Source organism: Ursus maritimus, unplaced genomic scaffold (assembly GCF_017311325.1).
Source record: "Ursus maritimus isolate PB19 unplaced genomic scaffold, ASM1731132v1 scaffold_28, whole genome shotgun sequence".
NCBI classification, from domain to species: Eukaryota; Metazoa; Chordata; class Mammalia; order Carnivora; family Ursidae; genus Ursus; species Ursus maritimus.
In genome coordinates this window covers 35516768-35532370 of record NW_024425341.1, presented here as the reverse complement: position 1 = coordinate 35532370, position 15603 = coordinate 35516768, and the positions used below count along the sequence as shown (strand labels likewise).

At 37.6% G+C, this 15603-nt stretch overlaps 1 protein-coding gene and 1 long non-coding RNA gene across 4 annotated transcripts in view; one reads left to right on the top strand and one right to left on the bottom strand.

Annotated features, from left to right (window-relative positions):
• The window catches only part of SNX25 (sorting nexin 25), a 124016-nt gene that overhangs the window by 24918 nt on the left and 83495 nt on the right, over positions 1-15603 (bottom strand). The window contains exons 8-9 of one of the 2 annotated variants that reach the window (XM_040643392.1): positions 5291-5422; positions 2418-2690 (exon numbers count right to left, since the gene is read on the bottom strand). In XM_040643392.1, the coding sequence (XP_040499326.1) occupies positions 2418-2690; positions 5291-5422 (405 nt within the window). Of the gene's footprint in view, positions 1-2417; positions 2691-5290; positions 5423-15221; positions 15234-15603 lie in introns of those variants that run through there. The other variant, XM_040643393.1, reaches the window with a different exon arrangement.
• Positions 5-15603, top strand: part of LOC103680981 — a 53870-nt gene continuing 38271 nt past the window's right edge. For both annotated transcript variants that reach the window (XR_573204.2, XR_005838295.1), the window contains exon 1: positions 5-352. This is a non-coding gene — a long non-coding RNA (uncharacterized LOC103680981). The remainder of the gene's footprint in view (positions 353-15603) is intronic.

The window sequence follows — 15603 nt, the reverse complement described above, 5'->3', positions numbered from 1 at the left end:
GGAGAGAGTCACGTGAGCCACACTACCTCTGACGCTGGCTGCTCGGCCATTATTCCTAGCGTACAGGTTCTGTATCATTGCACTGCGCTGTACCCAAGTACTGGATTCCACTGAGACTCTGGGAGAAAGCCCCGGAGCAGGCTGCTTTGCCTCAGCAAAGCAACAAATCAGAGTTATCTGGAACCGAAGTAACTGGCATTCAGGACTGCAGCGAAAAAAGAAACATATTCCATACCATTCCCTTCCAAATGGTACACCCAAGGGAATCTGCTTGGAACAAGGGAAGGCAACTGAGTTCTCTACCTCGCTCAACCCGAATGATTTGTGCCTAATCCTGGACGAAGACACTGAGGTACGTTTGGCTTCCTTTCGGGCTCCAAAGAATATCATAGAAAACTCATGCAAGTCCCTTTAAAATAAAATTTCCAAATTCCCGTTAGTGAAAGTATTTTTGGTATACTTTGTTCGGTCCTTCTCTTGAAGATGTAGTTTACAAATCAACAGGTAGATCATTTTACGAGTAAAATGGTCAGCATTTCAAAGTGACTTAAGATTCATAAACAACTGTGTAACTTTGAAAAATGTGGATAGATTACCAATAGACGATGTATAAAACAGATTTGTGCGAGGCACTGAACAGCTGAGAATAGTCTTCTGCTTTGTTTAGACTCCTTAATGTACTTCCAGAATTTTTTCTTCTAATTTTTAGTAATTGTAACAAACGGTAAAACAATTTTTTTTCAAACAAAAATGAAGTATTAATAATTCTAGAAAACCAAGCTGTTTTTATTTTTGTAGGGTCTTTCAAATCTTTGTCCATGAGTGTATGTATCATGACATAATTCTACACCTTGTATACACAGACACGTATTCTGTCTTTTCCATATAATTTACAATGCTGCTTATTAAGGGTATTAATTACAGTTCTCAAAATTTTAATTTTTATGGCTGTATAGTATGCTAGGAATTGATAGTACAGAGGCATATTCCTACTGTTGCTGCTGCTCTGGGGTGATTCTGGTTTGCTATCCCAAACATACTAAAACAAACTCCACTATACATAAACTTTTCTACCCTTTAGTTATTATCTTAAGATAAATTTCTAGAAGTAGGATTATCATTATAAAAGAGTAGGTGCTTTCAAAAGGTCAAGATACATATTACTCTTCTTTGAGTCCTACGTGAAGTTGGATAATTTTTCATGTTTGTTTACTATCACCTTTCATATCAACTGTCAGTTCATGACCTTATTCAGTTTATCTATTGGGTATTGACATTTTTAATTCATTTGAATAACCTCTTTTACAGCACTGGCAAATTAACCATTTTAATTTTTGAGGGAGAGAGGTAACAGTTAAAACGAACTGGCCAAATAAATAAATTAATAATAATAATAAAACTGATCTATCTTAAAAATAAGAGGCAATGAGTAGTGACTTTTGGACCAGTTTGGTGAAAGTATAAAGAACTAAGTAACAAATCTTTTAAGTCTGGAGGAATGAATTTAACAACAGTTCAGAGACACCGACTTCTAATACCAGCAAGAGCAAGCACTTGATTCCTCAGGGCTTGAGATATAACTGGGCAGAAAAAAGCCCAAGATGAATTATAATCTTTCCATGTAGGGTGACTATAAAACATTTGTTTCTCTTTGCACCTTCACAAATCTTAAAACTCATGTAAATCAATAATAGTAAATGACAGGTGGCACCTGGGGCTCTCCCACTAAATGACAGTACACTTAAGAAAACTGGACTTTAGGTGTGGCTGAGCAAGGTTTTCTTTGGAACATCTTACTTACATCTGATGTTTTAAACTCCAAAATATTTGCTGTAACTCCTCCCACACTCTCTTTCTCTCCTCGTTTCCCCATCCTTTGACTATTCTCAGGCTACACTAAGTTCTACTGATTCTCTTACCCGGACTAAGCCACAAATGTCCTACCCCACAGGCTTTCTGCCTTTGCGTTTTCAGGGTGTGTCTCAGGTAGAGAGGGGGCTGTGAGGTCTCTGATTCAACACCAGCCGGTGGTAGTCGGTTGTTCAGAAGAACAAGGGGAGGGGCGCCTGGGTGGCACAGCGGTTAAGCATCTGCCTTTGGCTCAGGGCGTGATCCCGGCATTATGGGATCGAGCCCCACATCAGGTTCCTCCGCTATGAGCCTGCTTCTTCCTCTCCCACTCCCCCTGCTTGTGTTCCCTCTCTCGCTGGCTGTCTCTATCTCTGTCAAATAAATAAAATAAAATCTTTTAAAAAAAAAGAAGAAGAACAAGGGGAGGAGCGTGTAGGTCCTACTTACAGTCCTGTACATTAAAAGATGAAGAGGTGCACCAGATTCGGCTTATACAACATGAGCCTACCCGATCGTAATCGAAGCTTAACTACTGAGAAGGGAGGAGAAAATTAAATGTGACTCACCAGTTCATCCTTGCTGGAAATCAACTGTGAGACATGTTTCTCTTCCTCTTTTATCATCAGTTTCTCATACAGGTCACTGACAATAAATGAAGGGTAATACCTATCCTTTAGGGTTTCATAAACATCTCCCTGGATTTTGCAGAACACTTCAATACCTTTATTTCCTACAAGACACTGCTGGATTTCTTTGTAAAGTGATTTTTCCACAGATATTTCTTTGCTTTCCACAAAAAAATTCTGGTAAATTTCGCCAACTAATTGTGGGATTTCATTCTGAAAAGACAGGAAGATGAAGAACAAGAAAGGTAAGAAATATCATCTCTGATGAAAAGGATTATCTTCAGAATTCTCTATATTTCAGGGGCGCCTGGGTGGCATAGTCGTTAAGCATCTGCCTTCGGCTCGGGGCGTGATCCTGGAGTTCTGGCATCGAGCCCCGCATCAGGCTCCTCCGCTGGGAGCCTGCTTCTTCCTCTCCCACTCCCCCTGCTTGTGTTCCCTCTCTCACTGGCCATCTCTCTCTGTCAAATAAATAAATAAAATCTTAAAAAAAAAAAAAAAGAATTCTCTACATTTCAAAGGAAGACATGTGGAGTGTACACAGGTACCAGTGTGGCTCTTTGCTTTTCTATGCACATTCAGAACCAAGGGGTAAGAGTCAGACCCTGAAAAGACAACTGGCTCCTTAAAATGAACACTTCAGTTGAATAGTTAACAAATGTAATTTCTTTGAAATGCTGGAAAGAGAAAAATGACAACAGTTCTCATCTTCAATGGACTCCTCGTATATCTGAATTTTGCAGCTCAAATATCAGCTAAATTCAATTTGGCTTTTTAAAATCTAATATAAATAATTGGAAGTGCCACTTCTCACTGCAAAAAAAAAAAAGAGTCAGTATTGTGTAATTTAAGAAAACAAGAAAAATGTTCTTTCAGAATGATGATTTATTGCATTATAATCAAGCTTATTAGACGGCTTAGCCTTAAACGTTACACTTAGGTCACAGCAAGCCTGCTTCGCAAATACAAATCTCTCTTCTGGTTACCATAATATTTATATTTCCTCTAGACACATCTCATTAACTCTAGGAATGTTATACAAAGTCTTCAACAGGAGTGAAAAATGAAGACAGGGGCGCCTGGGTGGCTGAGTGTCCAACTCTTGGTTTCAGCTCAGGTCATGATCTCTGGGTCTTAGGGCACTGCCGCTCAGTGCGGAGTCTGCTGGAGATTATCTTCCTCCCCCTCCCCCTCTGTCCCTCCCCAAGCTCACGCTCTCTCTAAAATAAATAAAATCTTAAAAAAAAAAAAAATGAAGACAAACAACTTAATGAATGAAGATTGTGAATTCAACAAACATCCCAGAACTTTTACATCCAAACCAGTGTTCCTAGGTCAAAACAGCGAGTGTTGCATTTGACAAAGCTATATGCTCTATTCCACTGAAATCTTTTGAATTGTTTTCAGTAGTTTAGAAAAATTCTTTAGATTGCTCTTTGCAATATTCCTTTGAGAGCAGCCAAAAGTCATTTGGAATCAAGTCTAGTAAATAAAATATATAATGAAGTGGGCAAAAACAGTATTTGGTAAAATGAGGTAATTTGTGGCTTACAAATTAACAATGAGAGGCATTTCTAAGAAGATTTAAAAGTCCTATGAGAGTTAATTTAATTCCTCAACCAATGTAGTTTGTGGGGCCTCTGGGTGGCTCAGTCTTTAAGTGTCTGTCTTCAGCTCAGGTCATGATCCTGGAGTCCCAGGATGGAGCCCCACATTAGGGGTCCCTGCTCAGCAGGGAGTCTAGTCTGCTTCTCCCTTTGCCTCTGCCCTCCCCCTTCTCATGTTCTCTCTTTCTCCCTCTCTCTCTCTCTCAAATAAGTAAATAAAAATCTTTAAAAAAAAAAACAAAAACAAGGTACTTTGTGATTTATGATGTATTTTAAGTTGGTGTTCAGTTCTACCAACACTCATATAAAGTGCAAATAGAAATTTGATGTACCCACTGCTCTTTGTGCTTATTTTAATAAACCTCTCAAAATATATGTATTATATGTGTTATACATATTGTTCTGCATATTTATAGACACATATAAACATACATATTTCAGTCTTTAATCTTTAAGTGTATTGAGACCTTGCCAAGTGCAAAACACAATGCTTATTGTTGGGGTTTTCATTATAAGAGGTTTCTATAAGCAAAAAAGTGCTTTTGTGCTTCTTAATTCAATCATATTTTATTTTTTTAAAAGATTTATTTTTTATTTATTTGAGAGAGAGAGAGAGCAGGGGAGAGGGAGAGAGAAAATCCACAAGCAGACTCCCCACTGAGTGCGGAGCCTAATGTGGGGCTCAATCCCACGACCCTGAGATCATGACCTCCGCGGAAACCAAGAGTCAGTCACTACACTGACTGGGCCACCCAGGCACCCCATTAATTTAATCATATTTTAAATGAAATAAAAGAAGGACAGTCATGTAAAATATGCACATGATGATATTAAAATTACAAGGTTATGAGATTGAGGTGCATGTGGCAAGATCAATTCCCTGTAACAGCAATGTGGAGATACATATATGTCTTTTTATAATGTGTTAAAAAAAAATAACTGCCTGAAAGTAAATTCAATATTTTGGTAGATTTGTAAGTCACTTTTTCCCTTGGCTACACATTCAAAAGCATCTTTTTTGTAAAATAAAATCAAATTTTATTTACCATTAGGGGCTACAATACAATTCCATTATTATATTTTGTTTTAAATAGTCTTTTAATGTATACTTATCTTACAGCTTAATTGAGAAACACAGATACACTGCCTAACATGCAAGTTTTCATCAGCTAGTGAACAATATTCTTTTGATGCTGTATATATTACCTTGTTAGCACTCTTTAAATATTCCACAGACTCCCAAAAACTAATCAAAGCTCTCTTGTCCATCCTTTCCATGTACATTCGAAAATGCTCTCGGTAGGAAGTACTGGCCAAGACATCTTCAAACTGAAGAATCTATGAGGGAAATTTAAAAAAAAAATTAAGAAAAAAGTTAAAAATCAAATTTTAATTATCAGTTTACTTTAACTTCCAATGGATTAGTTTCTACATGGGGGGGGGAGTCTCATTTTTTAAGGTCGTAGTCGGTGTAATATGGTATTTCTCTCCACTTCTTAAATTTTAAATGGAAAAAGTTTATTAAAGATTCAAAATGTACATATTCAATAAATACCAATTTTCAATTAATCTTCCACGCAGTCAGCAAAAGATCTGTTTGGCATCTACTCTGTATCAGGCACATTTCTAGGAAATGAAACAGACAAAAATTCCTGTCCTGTGGGATATATTGCTAAAAGCAACAGATGCTCATAATACAAAAATTGAAGAGAAATGTATAAAAAAACCAGGAGGCTGGAATCTAATAATTTGGCATTTTTGCCTTCCATCCTATTTTTTTTATACAGCTGAGGAAAATGATTTTATATCTTGCTCTTTTGTTTACAGCATCACATTCATTTAAAAAGTCTTTTGTAAGCATCATTTTAATTGGCTCATAATATTACACTGTATGAGCGTACCAAAATTACTCCTTTGTTTACCATTCTGCATGCTTACAGAAAAACCACATCTGGAGACACAGTGTGCATAATCTTGAGCACAGGCTGCCACAATAGGAGAAAGCAGATCACCTTTATAATTATTCATAACTCAATTAGTTAGGAGAAATGCCTCAAATTAATTTAGAAGGAACTGAAGCCCCATATCTTTAGCTCTTAGTTAGGTTTTTTAAAAAAGACATGTTAAGTATAACTCAAATGCAATGAAAAGAAAAACTTAAGATTTTTAAGATTCTTAAAATTTAAATTGTGGCAATTGGAAGTTTTTTGGAAATGTTACCAGTAAGATCTTTCTAAAATCAAGTGTATGTGATTAACACAGATTCAACTCTTCTGCCGACACTGAGCCCTCAAGAGGCTTTGCGAGCAGAAAGGGGCAGGCATTTTTCTAACAACTTCTGGTAACTAATTAAAGGAGATAGCCATCCTATGCTACAGATCACTAACCATTAGAGTCTATAAATATTTCAGACAATTAGTATTTAATTAGTTTACTAACTTTGGAAGATCACAGCGTGTATCTTTACGTAAACCCTACCAGTAAAGCACTTTGAAGTACAAATTCTAACTTTACATGGTCCACAGAGGTTTGTAGGAACCATATCAACTTCGGCTAGGGAAAACAGATCACTCAGAGAGCTATCAATTTTTAGTAGAAAGGGTATTCAACAAAATCTAAGGAAGTCTTCCCAGTATAATTTTCCTTGGATCAAAATGAATTCCAAGTTAGAAATTAAATTCATATATTTGCAAAACCAAGTTCAAAATGTCTTCTAAAATACTGGCCATTTTTAGATTTTTATAGTGTCTTATGAATATTCTATGCTCAGTTCCAAAAGTACAAATACATATAAATAAATGACAGCAAATATATCTCAAGTATAATTAAACATCTGATATATCTTTCTTGGCTGGTGGATTAGCCAAATTCTCTGCTCCATTTGTTTTTTTCTTTTTTTTTTTTTTTTTCCTCCTCTTGAAGGAGAGAAGAGCATTTCCCTGTGTAACACCTGCACTAAGGGTGTGGGTCTGGCTGAATTTTGTGACTTCTGGCAACCAGCGGGGCTTAAAGCCTGTAGTTCCAAAGGTCAGCAGACTAGCCTCGGAGAGAGCCCAGGGGGAACTGTGCTGCTGTTGGAGAGAAGACCAGCAAACAACTTGCAGACAGACAGCATAGGAACAGCGATCTAGAAGAGCACCTAGGGTACATGGTGGGGAGGTTATTCACTCATTTCAGAGTGTATCCCAGAGAGGCAGTGTTCATGGAAAGACCACTCTGGGAACAAAGGAACTGGCCATATCCATCTCCCTCCCCCACCCCTCAGCATAAGTGCAGGGACCCTGCAGGAACCCGCACTACGCCCTCACTCATTACCTAACTTGCTTATACCAAGCACCCCCCTGACCCTGTGCTCCAGTAGAACTGTCCCTCCCAGTCATGCTGGACTCAGTCCCAGGACTGCAGGCCCCCTCCCCCAGAAGACCAGCCCAAACTCCTGCTCACACCACACGTCCCAACTCAGGAGTTGTGTAGTTCTGCTGGCAGTGGTGCAGGTCTCACTTCACAAACAGACCAAGCACACCTAGTTAGAATGTGCCACATTTCAGGCAGGGACCAAACACTGCCCATGATAGGTAAAGACAGCCTCTCCAGATAACTGGTCTGAAAGATAAAGCAGCCAGAACACACACACCACATATTGGAGACACTCCCAGAAGTACCAGGCCTTGGGGAACAAGGGACACTACATGGCAGGGCACTATGGGACCTCTTCTTCAGAAGGCCATTACCCTCAAGAACAGGAGATACAGCTGACTTTCCTAACAGAGAGAAACAGGCAGAGATGTAGACAAATTGAGAAGACAGAAATTTATCCCAAATGTGGCTCAGTCAGTTAAGCATCTGCCTTAGGCTCAGGTCATGATCTCAGGGTCCTGGGATCGACCCACATGGGGCTCCCTGCTCAGCGAGGAGTCTGCTCTCTCCCTCTGCCCCTCCCCTGCACTCGCTCATGCACACACACTTTCTCTCTCTGTCTCAAATAAATAAACAAAATCTTCAAAAAAAATGTTAAAAAAAAAAAAAGAAATTTATCCCAAATGAAAGAACAGGACAAGGTCACTGCCAGAGATCCAAGTTAAACAGATATCAGTAACATGTCTTATGGAGTATTTAAAGCAATGATCATAAGGATACTCACTGGACTTGAGAAAAGAGTGGAGACATGAGCATCTTATAGAGATAAGGAATAACAAAACAGAGATAAAGGGTTCAATAAACAAAATGAGAAACATGCTTGAAAGAATGAACAGCAGGCAGAAGCAGCAGAGGAATAAATTAATGATCTACAAGACAGAGTAAGGGAAAGTAATCAAGGTGAACAAAAGAGAGAAAAAAGAATTATGTAAAATGAGAATAGGGGACTCAGTGACTCCATCAAATGTAGTAACATTTGTATTACTGGAGTCCCAGAAGAAGAAAGAGAAAAAGGAGCAGAAAATTTATATGAAGAAATAATACCTGAAAACTTCCTGAATGTGGGGAAGGAAACAGATATCCAGATTGAGGATGCACAGAGAACTCCCAACAAAATCAACAAAAGCAGATCCACACCAAGACATATTGTAATTAAACTGGCAAAACACAGTGATAAAGAAAAAAGTTTAAAAGCAGTAAGACAATGGAAGTCAGTAAAACCCCATGAGGCTATCAGAGGATTTTTCAGCAGAAACTTTCCAACCCAGAAGGGAGTCGCATGATATGTTCAAAGTGCTGAAGAGCAAAAATCTGCAGCCAAGAACACTCTATCCAGCAAGCCTATCATTCAGAATAGGAGGTGACATAAAGAGTTTCCCAAACAAAAACTAAAGGAGTTCATGACCACTAAACCAGCCCTGCAAGAAATATTAAAGGGGAAACTTTGAGTAGAAAAGAGAGACCAAAAATGATAGTACATAGGTAGGAAACACCAAAGCAGTAAAAATGAGTATTTTAGTTTAAAATCAGTCAAGGAACTCACAAAAGGATGTAAAATATGATAACATATACCTAGAACATGGGGAGGAGAGAAATAAAAAATGGGTTCAATTTAAATGAACATGAATTTAATATAGATTATTATATGCAGAACAGGTTATATACAAACCTAATGGTAACATGTATCAAAAACCACTAATAAATATGCAAAGAATGAAGAGAAAGAAATCCAAATACATCACTAAGGAAAATCAGCAAACCATGAAAGAGAGAAAGACAAGACCAGAGAAAATCTTCAGAAACAACCACAAAAGAAATAAAATGACAACAAATATATCTCTATCAATATTTACTCTGAATGTAAATGGACCACACACTCCAATCAAAAGACATTCTGTGACAGAATGGATAAAAAACAAGACCCATCTATATGCTGCCTACATGAGACTTATTTTTAGACCTAAAGACACCTGCAGATTGAGGGGTGCCTGGATGGCTCAGCCACTTGAACATGCAACTCTTGATTTCAGCTCAGGCCTTGATCCAGGGCCACTGAGTTCAAGCCCCACAATGGGCTCCATACTGGGCATGGAGTCTACTAAAAAAACAAACAAACAAACAAACAAACAAAAAATGACACCTGTGGATCGAAAGTGAGGGGATGGAGAAACATATGTCATGCAAACGGATGTCAAAAGAAAGCTGGAGTAGCAACACTTATATCAGACAAACTAGACTTTAAAACAAAGACTGTAACAAGAGACAAAGAAAGACACTATATAATAAATGATAAAGGGGACAACCCAACAAGAAGATACAACATTTGTAAATATTTAATGCAATCAACATGGGAGCACCCAAATACATAAAACAGTTAATGACAAACATAAAGGAACTAATTGATGATAATACAATAATAGTAGGGGACTTTAACTCCCTCCTTATATCAATGGACAGATATCCAATCATAAAATTGACAAGGAAACAATGGCTTTGAATGACACATCGGACCAGGTGGATTTAATAGATACATTTAGAACACTTCATCCTAATCCATAAAAATACACATTCTTTTCAGGAGCACATGGAACATTCTCCAGAACAGATCACATATTAGGCCTCAAAACAAGTCTCCATAAATTCAAAAGAAGATCAAAGTCATATCATGCATCTTTTCTGACCACAATACTATGAAACTAGAAATCAACCATAAGAAAAAATCTGTAAAGACCAAAATTACATGGAGGTTAAATAACATGCTACTAAACAATGGATGAGTCAACCAGGAAATCAAAGAAGAAATTTAAAAAACATATAGAAATAAATGAAAACAAAAACACAACAGCCCAAAACCTTGGGATGCAGCAAAAGCAGTTCTAAAGAGGAAATATATAACAATACAGGCCTACCTCAGAAAGCAAGAAAAATCTCAAATAAACAACATAACCTTACACTGAAAGCACCTAGGAAAAGAAAAACAAATGAAACCTAAACCCAGAAGGAAAGAAGGAAATAAGACTACACCAGAAATAAATGATATAGAATCCAAAACAAAAACAAAACAAAACAAAACAAAACCAAAAAACAAACAAAACCAATGGAACAGATTAATAAAACCGGGACCTGGCTCTTTGAAAAAAAATCAATAAAATTGACAAACCTCTAGCTAGACTTAACAAGAAAAAAAGATAAGGACTCAAATAAAATCACAAGAGAGGAGAAATAACAACCAATACCACAGAAACACAAATAATTACAAGGGAATATTATGAAAAAATATGTGCCAAAAAATTGGACAACCTAGAAGAAATGGACAGATTTCTAGAAACATATAAACTACCAAAACTGAAACAGGAAGAATTAGAAAATTTGAACAGGCCAATGACCATCAAAGAGATTGAATCAGTCATCAAAAAACTCCAAAAAAACAAAAGTCCAGGGCCTGATGGCTTCACAGGTGAATTCTAACAAACATTTAAACAAGAGTTAATACCTATTCTTCTCAAACTAGTCCACAAAATAGAAAAGGAAGGGAAACTTCCAAATTCATTCTATGAGGCCAGCATTACTCTGACACCAAAATCCGATAAAGACACCACTAAAAAGGAGAGCCACAGGCCAATCTCCCTGATGAATATAGATGGAAAAATTCTCAAAAAAATACTAGCTAAATGATTTCAACAATACATTAAAAAAATCATCCACCATGATCAAATGGGATTTCTTCCTGGGTTGCAAGGGTGGTTCGATACTCACCCAAAAAACACCCAACACCCAAAAAACAAATAATCCAATTAAAAAATGGGTAGAAGAGGGACGCCTGGGTGGCACAGCGGTTAAGCGGCTGCCTTCGGCTCAGGGCGTGATCCCGGCATTATGGGATCGAGCCCCACATCAGGCTCCTCTGCTATGAGCCTGCTTCTTCCTCTCCCACTCCTCCTGCTTCTGTTCCCTCTCTCGCTGGCTGTCTCTATCTCTGTCGAATAAATAAAATCTTAAAAAAAAAAATAGGTAGAAGACACGAAGAGACATTTCTCCAAAGAAGACATCCAGATGGCCAACAGACACATGAAAAGATGTTTATCATCACTTATCATCAGGGAAATGCAAATCAAAACTACAATAAGACATCACCTCACACCTGTCAGATTGGCTAAAATCAAAAACAAAAGAAACAACAGGTGTTGGTGAAGATGTGGAGAAAAAGGAAGCCTAGTGCACAGCTGGTAGGAATGTAAACTGTGGGAAACAGTTTGGAGGTTGCTCAAAAAGTTAAAAATAGAATTACCTTAGAATACAGCAATTGCACTACTGGGTATTTATCCAAAGAATACAAGAACACTAACTCAAAGGTATACATGCATCCCGATGTTTACAGCAGCATTATTTACAATAGCCAAGATATGGAAGCAGCCCATGTGGCCATTGACTGATGAATGAGTAAAGAAGTAGTGTTCTCTGTGTGTGGGTGTGTGTGTGTGTGTGCGTATAATGGAATATTATTCAGCCATAAAAAAGTGTGTGTGTGCATATAATGGAATATTATTCAGCCATAAAAAGAATGAAATCTTGCCATTTGCAAAGGCATGGATGGTGCTAGAGTATTATGCTAAATGAAATAAGTCAATCAGAGAAAGACAAATACCATATGATTTCATTCCTATGTGGAATTTAAGAAACAAAATAAGTGAGCAATGGGAAGAAAAAAGAGAAAGAAAGACAGAAACCAAGAAACAGAGAACTGATGGCTACCAGAGGGACGGGAGGTGCAGGGATGGGTTAAATAGTTGATGATCACTGGGTGATGTGTAGAATCATTGAATCATTATATTGTGCACCTGAAACTAATGTAACACTATATGTTAACTAACTGGAATTAAAATAAAAACTTGCATGTGGTTAAGACTGATCTTATCTCTGTCTTGAATGTTTAATAGATTTCACCAGTGAAATAATACGAGCCTGAAGTTTTCTTTGTGGGAAGCTTTTAAATTATAAATTCATTTTATTTAATACATCTAAGGCTACTCTGATTTTCTACTTCTTTTTGAGTCAGTTTTGGTAATTTGTATTTCCAAAGGAATTTGTTTTATTTAAATTGTGAAATTCACTGATTTCAAATTGTACGCAATACTCCTTTGTTCCCCTTTTAATGCACGGAGGATCTATAGTGATGCTCCCTCTCTTGTTCCTAATAATGGTTATTTGTGCCTTCTCTCTTCTTTTTGTCAGTCTAACTAGAGTGTATAATAGATCTTTTCAAAGAACTACCTTTTGCTTTCACTGATTTGTCTCTACTGTTTTTCTGTTCTCTATTTCATTGGTTTCTGTTGTTATACTATTTCCTCCCTTCTAGTTATTTTAGTTTTCACTTGTAGGTTCTTAAGGAGGAAGATCACTAATTTTAGACCATTTTTCTTTAATATAAGCATTAAAAAGTGTTTCCTTCTGGGATGCCTAGGTGGTTCCATCAGTTAAGCATCTGTCTTCAACTCAGATCAGGATCCTGGGCCCCTGGGATAGAGCCCCAGCGTCAGGCTCCCCACCCAGTGGGCAGCCTGCTTCTCCCTCTCCCTCTGCCCTTCCCCCCTCCCCTCACTCATGCTTGCTCTCTCTCTCTCTCTCAAATAAATAAATCTTAAAAACAAAAAAGTGTTTCCTTCCAAGTAGTTTTAATTGTATCCCACAAATATTAAGATGTATTTTCATTCCATTCAAACTAGTTTCTAATTTTCCTTATAATTTCTTGACTCAAGCCTTATTTAGATATATTGTTTAATTTATAAATATTTGAGAATTTTCCAGATCTTTCTATTACTGATTTCCAATTCCATTTGGTCAGAGAACATAATCTGTGTAATTTTAAATCTTTTAAATTTGTTGGGATTTGTCTTACTGCCCAGCAATATAGTCTTTCTTGGTGAATGTTCAATGTACACTTGAGAAGAATGTGTATTCTGTTGGTACTAGGTGGAATGTTCTAGAAATGTCCATTAGTTCCCATTGGTTACTATTGTTGTTCACGTCTCCTGTATCCTGATTTTTTGTTTATTTCTTCTATCAATTACTGAGACAGGGGAGTTAACATTTCTAATTATAATTGTGGATCTTTTTTTCTTTCAGTTCTGTTAGTTTTTGCTTCATGTAATTCATTTTATTTTATTTTGTTTTATTTGAGAGAGAGAGCACAGTGAGTGGGGAGCGGGGACAGAGGGGGAATGAGAGAGAGAGAGAGAGAGAGATCTTAAGCATGTTCCACGCCTAGCATGGAACCCAAGTCAGGACTCACTCTCACAACCCTGAGATCATCACCTGAGCTGAAATCAAGAGTCGGACGCTTAACCAACTGAGCCACCCAAGCACTCCGCTTCATGTATTTTAAAGATCTCATTGATTGCATACATATTTAGGATTATCACGCCTTCTTGATGAATTGACCCCTTTATCATAATGAAATGTTCTTCATCCCCGGTTATATTCCTTATTCTGATGTCTATCTCATCTGATGTTAATATTACTACTTTAGATTTCTTATTCTTTGTGTTTACATAACATGCCTTTTCCCCTCCTTTCACCTTCAACCAATCTGTTCTTTAATATTTAGTTTCTTGTACAGAGCATATAATTCCTTCTTTTTATTTATTTACTCAATCTTTCTTTGAATTGGGGATTCATCTAATTTCGAAGACTAGGTTCTGAAATAAAGTTAGGTGGTGATTCCTCTGGATCAAATATGATTAGGTTATAGCAAAACTCCTCTACCCATTTATGGCCCCAAACTAACCAAAATCTTACCTCTAGACTAGCAAAACCACCATAAACATTAGAATTCTGTAACATTAGCTGAGGCTTTCAGCCTGAAGCCTAACGGAAATTATTTTACTGAGGTTAAACCGTTGAACAGCAATGGGTTGCTCCTTTCCTAAATATCTGGAGAAACAAGTTAAAATGGAGCCAAAACCAGATTAGTTTTGTAAATACTGCCAGATAACATGTACTGAAATCACATCCAAGTTCTCCTAAAATGATATTCTTTTATGGTTCTCAAGGTTTTCTTCTACCATAAGATCTAAAACCACATCATCTTTTGACTAGGTAGCAAGCCATCAGATGTGTCTTCTAGGTATTTATCTCTCATCTCTATTGGACAAAGGGCTCTTCGACTCCAACTCATATATTTTGTATTCTAGTACCTTGCACTGTAACTGAGAGATTGTGGACCCTCATAAATGTCTGCTGAATGAATGAAGAATGAAATGAATGAATGAATGAATGCATGGGACACAAGAAGAGAACTTTTCTATGACAAATGTGACTGGAAATCTATTTAAGAGTTCAGAGGCTGAGGAAAAAGGGGAAGAAGGACAATATTCGACCTGCTAAATCCATTCTCTCTCCAACATGCACCAAAAGGTAAAATTTTCACTTTGGACCACAAAGCCAATTGCAGAAAAATGTATTTGCTAAGAGCAAAGTAAACAGCTCTCCAGCCGTAAGGGGAGACCCTTCTATAAAACAAGAGCTACTCGGGGCTGCATTTGTGCCACTTGCCCAAGATGCTGCAGAAGAACAACTCTGGCTTGTGTTAGAGTCGGTCCAAAGTCGAGCATCAACTACACTGAAGAAGCTCTAATGGAGCCTGGGCCACGAACAAGGAAAAAGGTCAAAGGTCATCACTGGAATGAGGAGGAAGGGAAAAGTCACAGATAGGCATCTGAAGTCAAACAAAGAACTGAATGAGAAAAGATCAAGAGACTAAAAATCCAAACAGGTGAGGTTAGAGGCTGTAGCCAGAGTCAAATTATACTGATGGTAGCCTCTTTGTGACTAAGTGCCGTCTTACAAAAGATAAGTTTAGAGACTGCCTTGAAGTCCTGTTCCCAAGTGGTACAAACAAGTTCCTCAGGGGATACTGCTACTGTTTCCTTCAATCTTAGCATTCCCTAGGTCTTGGAAGACAAGACTGGGTCCTTGAGAGTAGAACAGGTACTGAGGTAGGGCTAGGACACTTTCCTAAGCTCCACGATTTCAGGACCCAGTATCGGACAGTCCAAAGTTTTGTTGTAAAACGGTCGCTGACATATTATGGCTTAGTGAGAAAG